Source organism: Varanus komodoensis, unplaced genomic scaffold, assembly GCF_004798865.1.
Source record: "Varanus komodoensis strain SLA01 unplaced genomic scaffold, ASM479886v1 scaffold93, whole genome shotgun sequence".
Lineage (NCBI taxonomy): Eukaryota > Metazoa > Chordata > Lepidosauria > Squamata > Varanidae > Varanus > Varanus komodoensis.
The window spans coordinates 32,424-33,451 of record NW_025336635.1 but is presented as its reverse complement, the minus strand read 5'-3'; the positions used below and the strand labels follow the sequence as shown (position 1 = coordinate 33,451).

General features: G+C 51.7%; 1 protein-coding gene across 1 annotated transcript in view; it reads right to left on the bottom strand.

The window, feature by feature from the left end:
- Positions 1-1,028, bottom strand: part of LOC123017424 (B-cell receptor CD22-like) — a 40,028-nt gene that overhangs the window by 14,103 nt on the left and 24,897 nt on the right. Inside the window, exon 4 of the mRNA XM_044418769.1 lies at positions 830-1,027. Within this exon, the coding sequence (XP_044274704.1) occupies positions 830-1,027 (198 nt within the window). The remainder of the gene's footprint in view (positions 1-829; position 1,028) is intronic.

Genomic DNA, 1,028 nt, shown 5'->3' with positions numbered 1-1,028 from the left:
ATAGAAATGTCCCAAATACATAAATAAAGGGCACTAGCCATTTTAGCCCACTGCAGCAAAAAGCAGCAAAGAGTTCTGTGGCAACCTAAAGGATAACAATCTTATTCTGGCATGAACTTGTGTGCAGAATAACCCAGGACATGAGGGGTGTGCGGCAGTAGGGAGCTGCCTGGGCTTATGTCTGGCGCCTAGGTTGGCAAGGCCGGAGAGTGGGGAATCTCCATAAACACTGAAGCCAGAGGGACATTAAAAGCAATATGTGATGCTTGTGTCATCGTCACATTCTACATTTAATTTTCTTCAGGCCCCACGGTTTGCAGTTCATTCCTCCGTCCTTCCATGCCCTGCATATAAATGTGAAAGTCTTCATGGCAGTCCATCCCTCTTGATGAATTAGGCTCTAGTCCAAGAAAGCTTCTGTGAGAATCAGTCTGCAGCTCCAGTGGGTGAAATCCTTCCTCGACAAGGGATCACCCGAGCTCCATGCTGATTTCTGTCTCCCTTTTCTGCATTTCCCCAGCTCTGCAATATCTGTTTCCTCTCCTGTGACAGGAGCACTACATGGTCTAATCTTGGCAGCCGTATTTTCCATCCTTTCCTGATTCTGCCTAACCTGGAGCTTGCCTTCTTCACAGCAGCCAAGCCTGGGCCGACCTTTGCATCACGGCCCCAAGACCTCCCTGCGGCTCATCCTGCGCTCCACGGCACTGCTGTGCCAGTGGATGGAGCGGATGCATGGTGGGCCCACAGGCACCAGAGGAGAACGCCCCTCCCCCTCCTGGCACGCCCACCCCCTTCGCCCACCAAGGCATTCAAAGGCATTACTCACACAGCACATTCACCTCGACTCGGCCCGATAAAGTGCAGCCAGCGAAATTGCATGCACCACATCTGTAAAAGCAGCTGCTTTCGCGGGATGCAGAGAAGCTGAGAAGTGGCTTGTCGTACTTGAAAGGGGTCTCCGATCCTGCTGCTTCTTGCTTATACCACCTGTACCAGCAGAAACTTGGATTACTGCTACCCACAGA